The sequence below is a fragment of the Manis javanica genome, chromosome 3 (genome assembly GCF_040802235.1).
Source record: "Manis javanica isolate MJ-LG chromosome 3, MJ_LKY, whole genome shotgun sequence".
NCBI classification, from domain to species: domain Eukaryota; kingdom Metazoa; phylum Chordata; class Mammalia; order Pholidota; family Manidae; genus Manis; species Manis javanica.
The window spans coordinates 71,314,594-71,331,150 of NC_133158.1; the positions used below are offsets into that span (position 1 = coordinate 71,314,594).

Genomic DNA, 16,557 nt, shown 5'->3' on the forward strand with positions numbered 1-16,557 from the left:
CTGACGTTTTTACCTTCTTTTGTAGATTGAGAGAATCAGTCTGTACTCTGTGTGTTTCCCTGGCTTTTTTTGGCCAACAGTGAGAGTTTCAATAGAAACAGACACCTACATTTCACTGAGAATAAAACATTAATTCACTGTCTTTGACTTTTTTGCTTTTTAGATATAGAATACATTCTAGGCAAGAATAAGATACTCAGGAAATTGTCATAACATTTCAGGCAGTGATTATTCCAAATCTGGTGCCAGCTAGGCTGCCTCCATCATTTTAGGAGATCTGTTAGAGCCCACAGTGCCCAAGCTGGTCTTATCTTCTTGAAGGAGAGAGCTCCCTGTCCAAACGATCATTTTCAAAGGTCTCTGGACTGGCTAGGCAGACTAATTGATAGTCCAGTGGGTATGACCATGGAACAGATAACATGCTATTGTGGGCAGCCAGATTAGGGCAGGCCAAGGTACATGAAGCAGTGGGAACTAAAAGATGGCAAAGCTTGGAGGGGTAAGAAAATAGGGTAAAGCAGAAAGAAAGAAAGGGCTTCAGTGATACCATATTGTATGTTAACTTTGATGAAAAGAGCACTGACTGGCCAAGTGAACAGGTCAGCATGGTGGTTGGGGGGATAGGCTAAGACTCAAGAAGCAGTGAAATGCTAAGGTCCATGGTCTTCCCATGCAATGATGATACCATCAACATCATGTCTTAGAGAGATTGTGTGTTGGGCTTTCCATTGGCTTCAGCTATCCCAAGAAAAATAATAGCCTCAGAATCTTAGAGCTAGAAGGGCAGTTGGAGCTGAGCCCTTAAGAGAGAAGACAGATAGACTGTTTTCAGGAATTTCGTACATTTGAAGGCCAGCCCTGATCCTATGATGCTTTGGGTGATGAGGCCATACATGCACCACTGTGTTCTTCCCACATCACTGAGTTACCTGGTTATCAAAGGTAAAAGGGAGGTCTAAAACCCAGCTGCCTGGTGAAATGATTGGCAGGCCTGCTTCTGAGGGAGAGGGTTGGACCTGGTCATGTGGTAGCCTTAATATGTGAAAATCTGTTGAGCAGTTGGTGATGAGAAGACCTATCTCTAATTATTAGAGGTGTTCTTTGACTTTTTGTGAATGGGACCATGAGGAACACGCTTCTTGTTTTTATAAAATTTTTGATCTACTTCAGACTTTTGCTTAGGCTGTTTTTCTAGCCTGAGATGCCTTTCTCCTTCTCCCAGTCAATTAAACGTCTATATCTCCTTCAAATTCCTTATTAACTTCCACTTTTCCATAAAAGTTTTCCTTCTTGCCTTTAGCTTATATGGTTGAAGTGATTTAACTTTCATTACATTCATAATCTGAGCCAATTAACTGTGTCAGTGAATTTCCAGTCATAGTGGAGAATCTGGTGCTGGAAAGATTGTGAACATCAAACATATCCAGTATTTTGCCACTATAGCAACCACAGATGAGTCTAGGGAAAAGTGGGTAAGTATTCATAAAACTTGGCAGGAAGGGTCATGTGGTCTTATCCATTGATCATGGAGGCTCTGCCTTGACCATTCATGGGGAAAATGGAGTGGACAAAAGCCATAGAACAATTAGAAAATTACAGGAAAATTTTTTCCCCTTTCCTTTGCATCTTAAGAGGGTTGATCAAGTGTTCCAAACCAATAACCTCCAAACAGAAAATTACATAATTTGTTTCAGATATGCTTGAAAGGGCATCTGTGGCCTGATCTTTGTTGATTAGACTTCTTAGAATTAGGCACTTGAGAGCCAAAGCATTGTCCCTAAAAGCTAGGGTCATCATTGCCTTGAGTGGCAACGTTTGTTATTTCTGGATCCCCTTAGCTGCAATGAGACCTTGGACTCCCACAAATATGCACCTGAACTCCTGAATCAATTCCAAATGTCTTATAGATGCACCTTCAGCTTTAATCACATTCCATATTCTGAAAAACTTTACTTTCTCTCTATTTTTGTCCTTGGTGATTTTTTAATTTAGCTTACTTTGTTTAGCCCCTTTAACAGGTTGCTGGGTTTCCTAATAATTTGAGGCTAAGTAGATCATGAGAGTTGGTATGCAAAGTAAAATTAGATACTACTGAGTGGAACTCAAAATCAATGAGTTATTGAGCTGTTAGAGACTCTCTTTCATCTTTCTATGTCTGTCTGACACTATTATTCTGCTTTTTCAACTGTAACCTGGATGTTTCCTGCTGTTTTTGCAATGTTAAAGAGCATATCAAAATAGCAATCTGGTCCAATTTTCAAACCGTGGAAAGTTTCTTTTCCAACCACCATGTTCCTGAATTTGATTGATTTCTTTAGGTATTATTGAACTCTATTATTTATTAAATAAATATTACCTCATTTTGCATGCATTTTAGGTCGGTTGGTGTGCATTTGTTTGGTCTAGCCAAAGGGATATAGTATTTGTAAATGTATAAATGTTTGAATACTATACACTATAGAATTCCCTTTAATGTTGAGTGTAAAATAACAAAGCCATGTCACAGTGTGGGTGCTGAGTGGTCACTCAGACTCACTCTGTGTAGATAACCTGCTTTGGCCCATCAGCTTAAGCACACATGCTTCAAATTCAAGGCTAATGCCATGACAGGTCACTACTTTGTATGGACCACTAGATTACTTAGGAATTGTAGCAAGGAAAAATATAATTTAGTAATGCCAAAAGTTTGCTGTATTATCTTTAGGATTTCCACATGTGAGAATTAGATGGGAAGAGAGGGAGATTAAAAGTGGGGAAAATATATGGAATAAAGTTTGGGAACAGGCATAGTACTTATTATTTTTTTGGTTTATTTAAAAAAATATCCATTTTCTTTTCCCAGTTAGTCCAATGCCAACCAAAAGAGAGGCCTTCCAAATAAACAATCTCCACATATATTCATAGGGGAATTGTATGTTAAGACAGTCTGTTATCCATCTATTTTTCTGAGTTCTCATTCAAAATTTCATTTTATAACCAAGTCTGGAAGTGGCTTTTGGATACTGGTTATCCAAGCAAAACGGGTTTGATCTGGAGATGGAGGGCTTGCCACGTAACAGAATTCTGCTGAAAACTCTATCAGCTGTACTTCTTTCATCTGTAGCTCAGGGAACGTTAGAGATCAAATCAAGCAAGTGAATCCTATCTTGGAAGCATTTGGAAATGCCAAAACCCTGATAAATGACAACTCTTCTCATTTTGTCAGTAACAAGATGGAGCTGTTTATTAGAGTCTTTAATTTCTAAGCAACTGGTAAAATTTATATCTGAGCATACAGTTATGAAAAAATTTCTAGAACATTGAAAAGGTCTTTGATTAAAGTTTATAATATTGTTAGCATCTTCAAAAAAAATTGCCAGTTTTATCATTAATTAAAAATACATATAAATATGTATCAGAGAAGTTTCTATTATTTGGCCAGTTTCAGGAAGAAAATATTTATCTTAATAGTTTTAAATTCCTTCTGTCCCAGTAGGGAAGCTTTATATTTGATTACATTTTAGATTTGAAAGTACTTTCTCCTTTATAATTCCTTTATAACAAGTCAATTTAGTAAATTCTTCCTAATTAACTTACTACAATTACTGTTTCCATTTCTGCCTGTGGTCTTGTCCCTCCCTACATATTTTTCACTGGGGATTTTTTTTTTAATTGGGAGAAAGTGGGTTTTTTTGAGTAGCTTTTAATAACTAACAATCCCATAATAGAGGAGGAATATGAATTTCAAGCCCTGATTTCATGAATCCATTTTATGTTAAGAATGAGTTGTAGGGAGCCACTATATAGTTTACAAGGAAAGTTGTGGACAGCTTCCTGTTTGAGTAATTAAATAATAGCCCCAGGCTGATGTGGCTAGTTTCCACCCAAGGCCTTAGGGTTGCTGTTCCTCCACTGACTTATGCTTGCACGGTCTGGCTGCAGAGCAGGTGCTGGCCCACGACACTACTGCTGGATTTGGGATCGGTTGAAATACAAAGGGACTTTCTGCTAAGAGATGAAAGACAGCTGCCAAGAAAATAAAAGGAAGAGGGGGGAAGGGGACAGAAGGGAGAGGGAGAAAAGGAAGATTAAAGAATAAAAGAAAAGAAAGTGCAAAAGAAAAGGAAGAAAAGAAAGAACAGCATGTGGAAAGAAAGATAGCAATTGACCAAGAATAAAAACAAGAAAAAAGTTGGAAGCATAGAAGGAAAGAAAGAAGTAGAGAAGCAAAATAAACAAAGGTGGATGAATGGAAGGAAGGGAAAGAGGGAGAGGAAGAACAAAAGAGAGAAAGGGGGTCCAAAACATCAAGAAATCCAGGTTAAATTCTTTCAATTAATACTGTATACACATGTATATATGTAAATGTGCACACACGTGCATATATGTCCATATATGTGTGCCTATGTATACATGCATATATGTGCATGGGTATATTTGTGTGTTTTGCTCCCATTATCCTACATATTTTTAATTTCATGGTTCAACCCCACTTTATGTAGCCACTCTCCTTTGCTTGCCTGGCTGCTCTCCTGCTATGCTGCCTTCCTTGCAGGGGACTGACGTCCACCAGGCTGCTTTCTGCCCTGCACCGTCATCCTCTCCCCACAGGCTTCCACTGCCACCTGACTGCCCCCTTGGCTGCCTCTGGTGTTCTGACTTGGATTCTGTTTCATTTGGGCAGCCATTCAGCCCCACTAGATCTTGTTGAATGGCTTTTCATTGAGAAGAAAGGAAGGGAGCCCCATCTATTACTTATGTCAAAGTGGTTTTAAAACATAAACCCAGTCATGTCACTTCTCTGCTTAAAACCTTCAGTGTCTTTTGAGCACACATAAACTAAAACCCTCTTCCTTCCTTATGGCCCATATGGCTTACATGATACAGTGCCTGATGCTGTCTGCTCTCTGCCCTCTTTTCTTTTAGTTTCTAAACTCCTGCACAACTGGCTTTTCTTTTGATTTCAAGACTCACCAAATGTTCGTATGTTAAAACCATCGCTTCAGCTGCTAACACCTAGAATCTAGAAGAGTAAGGAGCACCCCTATTTTTCCATTGTGTTATATCCAGTGCCTGGCAGGTTTCACAGGTCATAATAGATGATCAATGAGTGTTTGTTGAATAAATGAATAAATATACTAAGCAGATATTATGTTTCTCATTTTTAGATAAGAAAATAAAGGCCCAGAGAGATTCAAAAATGCACACAAGAATACACAGCTGGCAATTAACAGGTCTGAGACTAGAGTCCAGGGTCACTGCTGGTCCTGACAATCATTCTGGCTGCCTCCTGACATTAAATGGTGCTATGTCAGGCCCATGTTACATTTTTTAAAAACTTCTGGGGAAACAGTCACTTTGGGAGTAATGTGAATAATAAAGCCATTTCAACTATTTGGGATATTTCAACAGGAGCCTATGTTCTCTGCCTCCCCAGGGGAAATTCATCAAGATGCACTTCTGTGCCAGAGGCAAGTTGTCATCTGCAGACATCAACATCTATAAGTGGCCATGCACAGTCTGAATACTTCTATTCTGTTTTACAAGAACACCTAAGTATGAATTTTTATCCATTTCTCATCATGCAGATTTGCTTGAAAAATACTGGGTGATTTTCCAGCAGCCTAGAGAGAGTTGCTGCCACATATTCTATCAGATTCTGTCTGGAAGAAAAGAACTTCATGGTAAGTGTATTATTCCAGAGTTGAAGGTCATTCTGAAACAAGAGACAGAAGTCAAATGATCGGACCTGAAATAGTGCTGTTTAATAAGTCTGTTAGAGTCTTTAGAACGCAGTTCATTCATCCTAAAGTGTAAGGAATTGAAGCAATTATAGAACATGTGTTCTATAATTTTATGTGGGTAGAGAGTAAGTGGTAACACTCTCAGTTTGGTAGTGTTTGGAGCTTGGTAGGATGCCTAGCAGAGTTAAATAAGGAGTGAGTGTGTATGTGTATAAAAAGCATTAGATAATTTAAGGACTTAGATGATTAGAACCACATGGATGGTATAGACAAGAGGCCAGAGGTGGGAGACATCACCGTAGTGTGTGGTCAGCAGGTTCGTTTGGGTTGGGATGTGAAGAATGGAAAGAGGATTTAACCAAAGTAATGAGGGGAGGGTGTTTCTGGTAGGAAGAACAGTGCACGTCAGGTCAGGAAAAGACAAAGCAAGACCAGGAAAGAAGGAGGTTAACTAAAAAAGGGGATTTCCTTAGAGGGATACTGGAGGTTTTTTTCTGATGATTTTTGGAGTTAGGGAGTTGGCAGGGTGCATTGCATGTGTGTGTATGTGTGTTGTGGGATGGGGTGGGTAATGGGAGGTCATGATCTGTTAGGGCAGTGACAGGCTGGCAGGATGGACTGCAGACAGAAATACTAGAGGAAAGTGACTGTAATAATCCTGGTGTGAGCTGACAGAACAGCTGTCTAAGGTAGTATCTGTGGGAATGGGGGGAAAGAGGGACACATGGAAGGACAGGTCTCAGCAGTGACTGAATGTAGGGGTGAGGTAAAGTGATGAGTCAAAGATACTCCCACAGTTTGTAATTTGACTGGGATAAAGGTAGTGCCATGAACAGAAATAGAAAAGCAAATTGTTGGGCAAGAGAATGAATTTCAGGTATTAATTCAACAAATATTTATTGTGGGACTGTTATGTGTACAGCAGGTACTGCTTTTTAGGTATGGGGGATAGAGAAGTAAGCAAGACAGACGGGTCCCTGCCCACATGAGCTTCCATTCTAGTATGGAAGACAGGTAACAAACAAGTATATACAGAAATACATAATTTTGGAGAATGGTAGGTCTACAGATAAAAATAAAGTAGGGTGAGGGGAGAGAGTGAATGGGGGTTTGGCAGGGCAGTGAATGGTTTTATCTTAGATAAACAGCCAGGTAGGATCTCTCTGAGAAGACAATATTTTTGCCGACACCTGAATGAATAAAGGGGCAAGTAGGCAAGATTTCCAGTAATAAATTCTAGGAGGAGGGAATAGTGAGTGCAAAAGCCCTGAAGAAGGAATGCATTTGTTTATTCTTGAAACAGCAAGATAGCCATTGTGGGTGGCAGAGTGGAGAGGGTAATGCAGGGGGAGATAGGCAGGATCAGACCATGCAGTATCTTGCAGGCTATGGCAGAGAGTTTACACTTTTAGTGTTATGGGAAGTCACTGGAAGCAGAGAAGGACAAGCTGATTGGATTTCAAAGGTATTGCATGTGAGGTGAGCCACTGAAGACCACGGCACTCCAACGGGAGTAGGTGTGGGATGAGATCCAAGATTCTGGTGAGCAAATTGGTGGGGAACAATTGCCCTGGCCCGTTATGCTCAGATTAAGTATGTCACAAATATGGCAGTGTTTTGACCACACGGTCTTCAGATCCTAAGTGCCCCCCGCCAAGTGGGGAAGGCTCTGCAAACCAGATGGTGCTTTTTGCCATGGATGCAATTGGTGATCTGCCATCCACTAAACCTGGAGCAGATTTCTTTTGGTCTTTCTTCCATTTAGTGGGGCTGTGCTAAACCTAACGTTCTTGACACAAATCTCTACACTGTGCAGGGCATCTGACACACAGGATCCACTGTGGGTACCTGCAGTGACAGCAACAGTTGGGGAGCATCTCTACTTACTAATAGAGCCATCTAAGACTGGGCTGCTATGGCAAATGCGTGCTTCTGGTTTCATCTGTTTTGTCATCTTTGGGGATTGCTGAGATTGATTATTGTACAAAGACTGACATCTGGTGGTCCAAATTGGGTATTGTCACTCCACTTGTTTTCGACACCAATTGTCATTCCTTGGGACAGTTTTAAATTTGGAGCTCTTTCTATTCATGTTTGCCAAGGAAGAGCGTTAGAGTGTCCTGAGGATTGATACAAGAGGCCACAATGTTGCATATGAGGGTTATGTCCAAAATTCCTAAAATATGAGCATTTTCAGTGTGAAAGAACCTGGTGTCGAAAATCAACCGAGAGGCTGGCTACGCACTGAGGGAGCCAAGGAAATCGGATGATGTACCTGAGAGCTGGTCCCATCTAGTGATATGGCCTGGGACGTCTCTTCTCCCCTTATCTTTCCTCCAGGCATAGCTAAACTCGGTTCCTCGGGCCCTCAGGTTAGATGCTCGAGGTCCTTTAGCTCTCAGTGCCATCTATATAGCTTGGCCCTGCATGTGTCTTTCTTTTTCTCTCCTTTGACTTTTTTATTTTCTGTTTATTTGTGATATCCATTCTTGTTAGTCACCTGTGGTATGAATTCTAGGACAAGAGGTCAGGAAACCTGTCCTTGCCTCTGAGAATCCTTGACATTTTGCCTAGTTTCCTGAATATATGGCAATAATGCATAGTAGTGGCTGCCAAGACATGTACCTGAGTCTGTCTACTAGTGGCCTGAATGCCTCTGGGAAAAGAAACCGTCAGCATCTGACATCCTATTTCAGAGCATATTCAGTTATGCTCTCTTGAGCTAGTCTCATACCCTTACTCCCTTTCTCCCCAATAGCTGTTAGGGGATACAGATGTGTGTGGGGTCATCAGATTGTGGATGGCCCAGCTCCAGAGAATGCTCTTCAAACTGTAGGCTATGTGAACAATTCTGGAGTTGGGCAGTGCACAACCTCTTCAGCTCTACATGGCACCACTGGGGAACAGTTAATGACATGGCATAGCGGCACTAGCTACAAAACCTTATTTGTGATTCTAAACTTTTTTTTGCCCAATGTCAGCCTTGTTCCCTTTCATACTGAACACAGTTGAGTCTTGGAGAACATTCAGCCATGTGGAAAGTAAAATTTAATGTCAGGATGACATGTAAAACAAAGCCTAAAATGATAAAATGTTCCTTCTTAAAGGTGTCTTTGCATCTCCTACTAGAGTGTAGAATCTAGCAACGAAATTGTACAAAGGTTGACACCTGTACTTTTTGAAATTGTGAAGCAATTTACTTTTAGCATCCTTTCATGCCTCCTCTCTATGCTATCCACCTCCCATCCCTCTTGACAAGCTCCCCCTACCCTCATGTGCCACAGCCTGGTAGACAGTCTTCTATGTGGGCCCTTACTGGCCTAGATTATCTCTGGCACTAACAGTATCTTTAAAAAAGTACAATTGTGCTTTGCTTTTTTTTTTTTTTACATTCTTTCAGGGCCATTTCTATTGGTAGAGTGAAATTAATTAAATAAAGGAATCCCTGTTTATATGATACTCCTGTGAGATAACCTCAAGCCTCAACCCATTAAAATGCACTGCTCCTTGAAAATAAATCTTGATAAGGCCCAGTGGGGAAGATGTTTTGAGCTAAAGACCTTTCAGAGTTCTTCAACACTCATGCATTTAGTCTGTACATTCTTTAGAATGACCACGGCATACTGAGTACAGCCCTGCCCAGAAAAGGTTAGGCCAACACAGCAGCCATGTTTCTGATTGGAAGCAGATAGAAGGAAAGTCCATTAGGTGTACTAATGACTTCTAGAAATGATGTATCTGGAAGCAGGGAGGTGCGGAGAGGTGCTGAGGGAGACATGGCTGTACAGAACTTGGGCACACCACTCCACCTTACTACCCACCCCTCTGAATCTTGCCTTCTCCCTCGCCCTGCTCCTCTACACCTCAGGCATGTGGTGTTCTTCCTCCCTGCTCGGCTTCCCTCAGTGTTTGCCCAATTGTTGGGCCTGCTTGGATGGAAGCAAGACCCTCCTTCTGTCTGTGACACTGGAGTAAATGGAATCCCATCATAAATATGGGCACAAGTTTGAGGAGGTGAGTGGTGTAGTCTAACAGAAATACTAGAGACTAGATTCTAAGTTCAATTTATCATTAATTTGATCCTGGAAATGTAGTGAGCCTTGCTATAGAAGGTTTCTATTTTCCTTTATTCAGCAGAGAGAATATAATGTGAACCTTTGATCGCCATAACCAGGATGAAAGTGATTAAAAGTGACATAATAAACATGAGAGTAAAAAGAAAAGTATATAAAAGGCACATTTAGAATTATTTAGAAGGTAATTCTTGACAAAACGATCATAAAATATAGATTTTTCTTTTTAATGAGCCAACTAGAATATGCCCCCACCCTAAAAACACACACACAACATTTCCTGCACTTGTTAGGTCTGCGATTCCTCTAGCCTCCTTGAGGGAAAGGATTGTGTTATTTCTGTATTCTTATCTCTTCCTGTAGGATATACCTGTCTTAGAGAAAAAAGATAAAGTAAATGCTTTGATTTGAAAGACATGGAGATGATGTCTGAATTTGAGCTGTGAAGGAGGGGAAGGGACAGGATATTGTGGCACCCAGGTGTCTTATATGCATAGGGTGGTGACATTCACTGGCAGGAGGAGCCACTGAAGAGGAATAGCTTCAGGGCAGATATGGAAAACATCACAGATTCAGTTTTGGGAGTGCTGGGTTTGAGCTCCTTATGGCCACGCACACTGAAGTGCCTGATGGGAAATTGGAGATCCAAGTCTGGAGCTCAGAATCCAGATTTGAAAGTCACCGGTAAAGCCACAAGTGAGTCTCACCAAAGAAAACATAAAGATATTCTTGACCTTTTTAGAGTGTGACCGTATTTGATACCACTGATCACTCCCTCCTCCTTGAAAATCTCTCCTGTTGGCTTTCAGCGCATCACCCTCCCGTGTATATCACCCTCACCTTTTCTCCTAAATCTCTGGGAATTTTTGAGGTTCCCTCTCGTTCATCTAGCCCATGACTTTAGAGTGCCCTGGGGCTCAATCCCTGAATCTGTCTTGTGATGACCTCATTCAGGCTGATGTCTTTAAAGATGATCATTTCTATCTGATGACTTCCAAAATTTGATCATTAGTCCAGATTTGTCTCCAGTATTCCAGACTCATTTTAGACTCTCCACTTGGTTTGGAGAAGGGCCAAATCATATGAGTGGCTTATGATGAAACTACTTGCTATTGATTTTTTTGTTCTGTCATGTCACTATTTTTTGAGGATTTTCCACAGTGTAAAAACGAAATAATCATAAATTGCTATGGTTTAGGCTGTATATACAGTAAACAGTATGGTTTTTTGAGCGAGGGAAATTTATATGGAAAAAATGGCGACATGTAGAAGAACCTGTAACAAAATTAATGTGTATGCCCAAGGTCTTTTGAGATTCTGGTGTATAAATTTCCTTTGGGCTTACACAAAAATAAAGTCAAATTCTTTTTTAGAATTTTGTAAGATGGAATCATACAATACATGTTCCTTTTTGGCTTATTTCACTTGGCAAATTATTTTGAGTTTCTCCCATGCTGAGTAGGTATTCATAGTTCACTCATAGGCATCTCAAATTTAATGTGCCTAAAATCTAGTTACTGAACCCCACCTCCCCAGACCTGCTCTTACCAGTGTCTCCCAGGTCCGTGGAAGACAGCTCCATCCTTCCACTTGCCTAGTCACAAACCCTTGAACTTTTTCTTGATTGTCTCTTTCTCCCACCTGATACTTATTTTAACTCCCACCAAATCCTTCTGACTCCACTTTCAAAACCTGAGCTCTGACTGCTTTGCACCATCTCTGCTGTTGCTACTCTGATCAGATACATCGTCTCTCCTGGGTTACTCAGCAGTCTCCTGCCTGGTATTCCTGCTTCCCCTCTTGCCCCTCTGTCTTTAGCCCAGCAGCAATGGTAAATTAAAAAAAAGGAGAAATCATATGACATCGCTCCTCCACTCAAATATCTTCATGGGTTCCTATTTCACACAGAGCATAAACACCCAAATCCTCACCATGGCTTATGAGGCACCATGATCTGTCCTCTTGATGCCTATGTGACCGCATGACCTGCTTCTCCCTACTTCCTTAATTTGTCCCTTCCAGACCCACCTTAGTCACTTAAAATACCAGGCAAGCACCCACCTCAGGGCCTTTGTTTTGCATAAGCTCCTCTCTGTCTGGAGCACTCCTGCTCTGTTCATCAACTAGGTTCTCTCCCCCAACTCTTTCAGGTCTCTACTCAAATGTCACCTTATGGAGTCCTCCCCTGATCAACCTATTAAAAGCTGCAACTCTGCATCTGTCATACTTTCTACTCCCTTTCCTGCTATTTTCTTCATAGCACTTATTCCCATCTTACTGTCCATATATTTTCATACATTTTATTTATTTTTAAAATTTCTGTCTCCTCCTGCCAGAATATAAGGTTTACAAGGTCAGGATTTTCTTTTTTTTACCTGATGTATCTCTAAAATTTACATTGTTTGATCTCAAGAAATATTTGTCAATATCAAGAAGGGCATGAGGAAGAACATGAGATTCTTGACAAGCATTAACATTTAAGAGACATTTGTATCATCATTCAAATACATAAAACATTTTTTATGGCTTACATTTCTACTAAAAATATGTATATTGTACTTGCCATCAGCTTCATTTCCTTTGGATTGGTCAAAGTTTTTACTTTTTAACTTTCATAAATTAGTTTATTGAAGTAATATTGACATAAATGTAAGTGTTGACATATAAATATCTGCATGAAACCATCACCCCAATCAAGATACTGCTGAATCCACTCAAAAGTTTTCTCAACATCCTTTAGAATCCCTCCCTGCTGCCCCTTCTCACTCCTTTGAGTCTTTGCCTCCCCACTCAGTCCCTAACTTTGTCACTATAGATTGGACTGCATATTCTAGAATTTTATAAGACAGAGTCATACAGTGTGTTATTTTTTGGTACTGCTTTCTTCACTTAGCATAATCATTCTGAAATTCTTTCATGTTGTAGCATATATTTGTAGTTCATTCCTTTGTTTGCTGAGTGATAATCCATCATATGGGTACACAACAGTTTGTTAACTGTCGGTGGACATTCGGGTTGTTTCTTAGAAAAGCTGCTGTAAATGTTTAAGTGACACAGTTCCTTTGTTTCTGAGATTTGGGATCCAGGAAAACAGAGCTTCATTTCACTGAGTGATGAACACAAAAATCAGATCAGCTCAAAGAAACCTCGGTAGGAGGAGATGTTGGGCAGTCAGTGCTCGATGTGATTCAGCCACGTCGGGGGCTGACGGGCCCTGACAGGCGGCTTTGGCCTTGGCCTGCGTTGTTTCCTGACTAAGTGAATCATGTCAGGAATCTTAGACATATCAGAGGTGTGGTGCTGAACACAGTAGCTGATTTATGGATCCCTTGAAAGACAGACTCGGCCTCCTAATAGGGAGGATGTGATGTGACAGGATTACACAGCTCATGTTCCCTGGGCGCTGACCCCAGGGTCCACCTCTTCCTAGCTTCAAAACTCCGTCTTGATACACTTATAATTTTACAAAACACTTTTGTCCTCTGCCCTCCACCACATATCTAGGCCACATTCCTGTTTTCAAAGTTTTGCCAACACACATCATCTTGTTTTTTTCACACCAATTCAAGCTGCTGCAATTGAATCTGATTTCGGATTTGGCCTGCCTGATCTTCTCTTGGGAGGCATTCATACATGACTGACAAGTTAATAGAGGGCAAAATCTGATTGCAGAGGTTTGGGTGTTGAATATGGATTTTATTTTGGCTTGTTTACAAGTATGCTATAAGCTGGAAGAGTAAACTGTGAATATTGGTCAATTATATTTTCTAAAGCCCTGAGGATTTCCTTAATCTGTTTAACTGATGGTTTCCCACTGCAGATATGCTCCTGGTGTTTGAAAAGCCCTCTGACTTTCACTTTTCTCTCATGGGGTAGTTTCTGTGGAGAACTTGGATGTTGCCAAAGAACTGCTAGCCACAGATGTAAGGCTTATTAGTTTTCAAAGCAAAGTCTGGAAAATCAAGGAGGAATGAAAGTAAGCATCTTAGGGTCTTTCTTTGAAAGGTCCTGGGGAAGTGACCCTCCTTCCCCTGGGGGTGGAGAGTGGATGGAGCCCCTCCAGGCTGCTCCTGTCCAAAGTTTATTAGTATATATTGTCAATAGAGTAACTTCGGAACATACAGGAAAGTAGGAAGATGTTTCAACTCTGTCGCCCCACACTTTTTATTTGGTATACGTCTTTACAGTCTTTATCCATTTTTTGTCTATTTGGGGTTGATGTTATATAGTTGTTCTGTTGTTGTTTTTAATAAAAGATTGTAATCACACTGCATATACTATTTGGTATAAAAAGTCTTCTTTTTTAAGTAATCTTAAGCATTTTCAGTATTATTACAAACTCTACAGAAACATTTAAATGGATACTTAATATTTTTTCAGGCATTTTTCCTGTAGTAGGCTGTTCTTTTGTTAGACTCAAGGGTTTGTGTTTGTTTTCTTACAGTTGTGAATATCTTGGGTGGTAAATGCTTTTTCTGTATATTAGATTCACCTTATGCTAGATGTCTAAAGGTGAAACTACTAGGTAAGGATTATGAATTCTTTATAGTCGCTTGATACATTTTCTAAATTAACCACCAGAAAGTTGTGCTGATTTCCACCCTCCTGGAGCATGTGCGAATGCACATCTGAGCATGTGCAGAGGCTCTAAGGACACAGTGCTTTGGTGACAGGGTTTTCCTTTTCTTTAATACTTTTGTCAGTTGTAGAAATGTCTCTGCTCTGAAATAACGTTGGGAGTAGTTAAGGGATCCCAGAAATAAACAAACCCATCTGATACGGTGCTTCCTTCTGCCATAGCCATGAAAAGCAAAATAATTTACCTCATACAGAAGGGTAATGATCAATGATCAATTGCTAGAAGGGAGAGGAGGGGAGGAGGGCACTGAAGGAAACTTCTTAAACTACTGGAAATGAAACAGGCCAAGTACTGTGCCTTCCTAATTCTCTTTTAAAGAGATAAGCAGACTGCAGGAGACCAAGTGCCAACAGGGCTGATCTGCATTGCTTTGAACAGAGCTGTCACACCTTGGGCGGTGGTGATCTGTCGCCTTCCTTTGGCAGCCCCAGCTCAGCGCCCACAGAATGTGGGGAGGTGTGACACACAGTGGGGGTGAGGTGCTTACTGCAGCCATTAGGCAAATGAAGACACCACCATCTGTTTCTCTTTTTACTGCAAGCCCTGGCCCTCTTGGGCTTCCTTCCTGATGAGAACTATGGATCCTATAAATTCACTGGAGCATCACACACTTTGGCAACATGAAATTTAAACAGAAATCCAGAGAAGAGCAAGTGGAAGCAGATGGCACAGAAAGCGAGAAATGCTCTGAAGACATGGCCTATATTCTCTTCAACTCTGTGGTCTCAGGCCTGCTCCTCTTTCCCTTGCAGTTGACTTTGTCTCTTGGTTTTTGGAAAATGTTCAAATTTCTCAGCAGTCTTTCTTGATTGCTAGTCCTCAAAATTATTCTCTCCATCACCATTCTGATGTAGTATCCTTGGATCTTAGAATAAAGAGTTCCTTAACTAATTATTTACAAAGCCAGTAGACGTAGGTGATATAGGATTGATTAAGCCCTAGCCTGCCTTTGGCACATAGACTATTGAGAAAAACAGAGAATGGAGAAAATTACCATAGGATGTATTAAGTGACATAATGGAGGTGTGAACAAACATGTTTAGAATTTCAAAGGTGGATTCTCCACTGGGTTAAGATCCAATGCCTTCATTTTTCTTCATTTTTTTTATTCACATTTAGAAAATCTATAGCATTGCCTGCTTACCAAAAAGATTTGAGGCATCTTACAAATGAGTGCTCTGTCTAGAGTGATCATTAAAACAGAAAACCACATTTTGAGAAGAAATAAGCATAGTTAGGATAATTATTTCATTTAATATTAAAATTCATGGCACTTGAAACTAAAAGAGAAAAACCTCCCAAATTTTTCAAGTAATTTTTAATTTTAATTTTTGATTACAGTAAAATATACATAAGATTTATCATTTTAACCATTTTTAAGTGTATATATAGTTCAGTGGCATTACGTACCTTTGCATGGGTGTCTTTAGACTTTTTCATCATCCCAAACTGAAACTCTGTACCTATTAAGCAATAACTCCCTGTTACCCCCTTTCCCTAATGCCTCGCAACCACCATTCAACTTTCCATCTCTATGAATTTGAGCAATCTAGGTCCCTCAGGTAAATGGAATCATTTAATACTTATCCATTTGGCTCTGGCTTATTTCACTTAGCATAATGCCTTCAAGATCCATCTATGTTGTAGTATGTGTAAAAATACCATTCCTTTATAAGACAGAAAAATAGTCCATTGTATGTATATTCCACATTTTTAAAAAAATCCCTTTATGGACTCTTGAGTTAGTCTGCTTTTCATTATGATGAATAATGCTGCTGTTAACACTGGTGTTCAAATATCTGTTGAGGTCCTGCTTTCAAATCTTTTCTGTATATATCCAGAAGTGGAATTGCTGAATTAAATGGTAATTCTATGTTTAATTTTTTGAGGAATCACCATACTGGTGGCAGCTGTACCATTTTACATTCCCACCAGCAAAGCAAGAGGATTCCAAATTTCTCCACATCCTCGCCAATACTGTTTACTGTTTTTTTGATAGTAGTCATTTTAATGGGTGTAAAGTAGTATCTTATTGTGATTTTGATTTACATTTCCTTGATGATCAGTGATGTTTAGTATCTTCTCATATGCTTATTAGCCATTTATGTATCTTCTCTGGAGA

At 40.1% G+C, this 16,557-nt stretch overlaps 1 protein-coding gene across 1 annotated transcript in view; it reads left to right on the plus strand.

Annotated features, from left to right (window-relative positions):
- MYH15 (myosin heavy chain 15) overlaps positions 1 to 16,557 on the plus strand; it is a 113,499-nt gene that overhangs the window by 766 nt on the left and 96,176 nt on the right. The window contains 2 exon segments of the mRNA XM_073230461.1: positions 14,977 to 15,033; positions 15,036 to 15,110. Coding sequence (XP_073086562.1) covers positions 14,977 to 15,033; positions 15,036 to 15,110 — 132 coding nt within the window.